The sequence below is a fragment of the Helobdella robusta genome, assembly GCF_000326865.2.
Source record: "Helobdella robusta unplaced genomic scaffold HELROscaffold_1347, whole genome shotgun sequence".
NCBI classification, from domain to species: domain Eukaryota; kingdom Metazoa; phylum Annelida; class Clitellata; order Rhynchobdellida; family Glossiphoniidae; genus Helobdella; species Helobdella robusta.
In genome coordinates this window covers 2,852-4,282 of record NW_008703750.1, presented here as the reverse complement: position 1 = coordinate 4,282, position 1,431 = coordinate 2,852, and the positions used below count along the sequence as shown (strand labels likewise).

The window sequence follows — 1,431 nt, the reverse complement described above, 5'->3', positions numbered from 1 at the left end:
ATCATCATCACCACAACCATCATCATCTTCTTCATCATCATCGTCATCATCTTCTTCTTTACCACCACCACCATCGTCATCATCTTCTTCTTTACCACCACCACCATCGTCATCATCATCATCTTCTTCATCATCATCGTCATCATCACCATCGGTCAAAGGTTAAGTCCAGAACTCTATCTAAAAAGACCCATGCTGGAAGGCGAAAAGTGGAGGCTGGATGAAATTCTAAAGCGAAAAGCTGTTAGTTGCCATCGTCATCATCATCATCACCGTCATCATCATCATCAGCATCACCGTCATCATCATCGTCATCAACAACTCGTCATCATTATCAGGACGAGGGAGTGAAAGTCTTCATCCTAGTATACAAGGAGTTGGAGATAGCACTAGGCATAAATAGCTACTACACGAAGCAGATACTCACAGCCAAGAATAGAGAGAACATTAAAGTACGTGTTTGTGTGTGTGTTTGTGTGTGTGTTTGTGTGTGTCTGTGTGTGTGTGTTTGTGTGTGCGTGTGTGTTGATGTGGTTTTCTTTCATTATGTACTTATTAATGGCTATCACTGATATCATTGATTATAAATTAACGTTACGACCATAAATTAATTTGAAGTTATGAACAAAATATAAATAAATTATGAATCAGTTTTGAATAATTAAAAATAATTATGAATAATTTATGGATAAATTATGAATAAATTATGAATAGTTATGAATAATTATGAATAAATTATGAATAGTTATGAATAAATTATGAATAATAATGAATAAATTATGAATAATTATGAATAATTATGAATAAATTATGAATAGGTCCTCAGACATCCGAATGGCATAAAGCTCTGGTCCCACCATGAGAAGTGTGTGGTCATCGATCAGAAGGTTGCATTTCTCGGGGGCATTGACCTTTGCTACGGGCGATGGGACACCAGAAAACATCGGTGCTGATGATGATGATTGTGATGTTACTGATCAATTTCAATCAATCGATTAATCAATCAATCAGTCAATCAATAAACGAACCAACCAACTAATTTTTTTAAATCGATTATTTTATAGGCACTCTAACTAACCATTGAACCAACCAAACAGCCAACAAATTCATCAACTAACAAACAAACTAATTGATTATTTAACTAATCAATCAGTTAATCAATCAATCAATCAACTAACTAACCAGCCAATCAATCAACATATCAGATTAACAGATGTTGGTTCAGTACATCTTTCAAACATTTATGGCAATCAAGATGAAGATGCCCTTAACAACATTCTAAACCACATACCCAACATCGTTCAAAAACAAACATCGAGTGACGCTACTACTTCTACTGCTGCTGCTGCTGCTGCTAGTATACCAGCTGTTGCTAAAATAGCTGCCAGGGCTAAGACAGTAGCTGGAGATGTTTCTTCAGCAGCTGCTAAC

The 1,431-nt window shown here is 35.8% G+C and overlaps 1 protein-coding gene across 1 annotated transcript in view; it reads left to right on the top strand.

The window, feature by feature from the left end:
- Positions 1 to 161: 161 nt before the first annotated feature.
- HELRODRAFT_184591 (hypothetical protein) overlaps positions 162 to 1,431 on the top strand; it is a gene marked incomplete at both ends in the record, with an annotated part of 4,080 nt that continues 2,810 nt past the window's right edge. The window contains 3 exons of the mRNA XM_009014474.1: positions 162 to 243; positions 339 to 452; positions 819 to 887. Coding sequence (XP_009012722.1) covers positions 162 to 243; positions 339 to 452; positions 819 to 887 — 265 coding nt within the window. The remainder of the gene's footprint in view (positions 244 to 338; positions 453 to 818; positions 888 to 1,431) is intronic.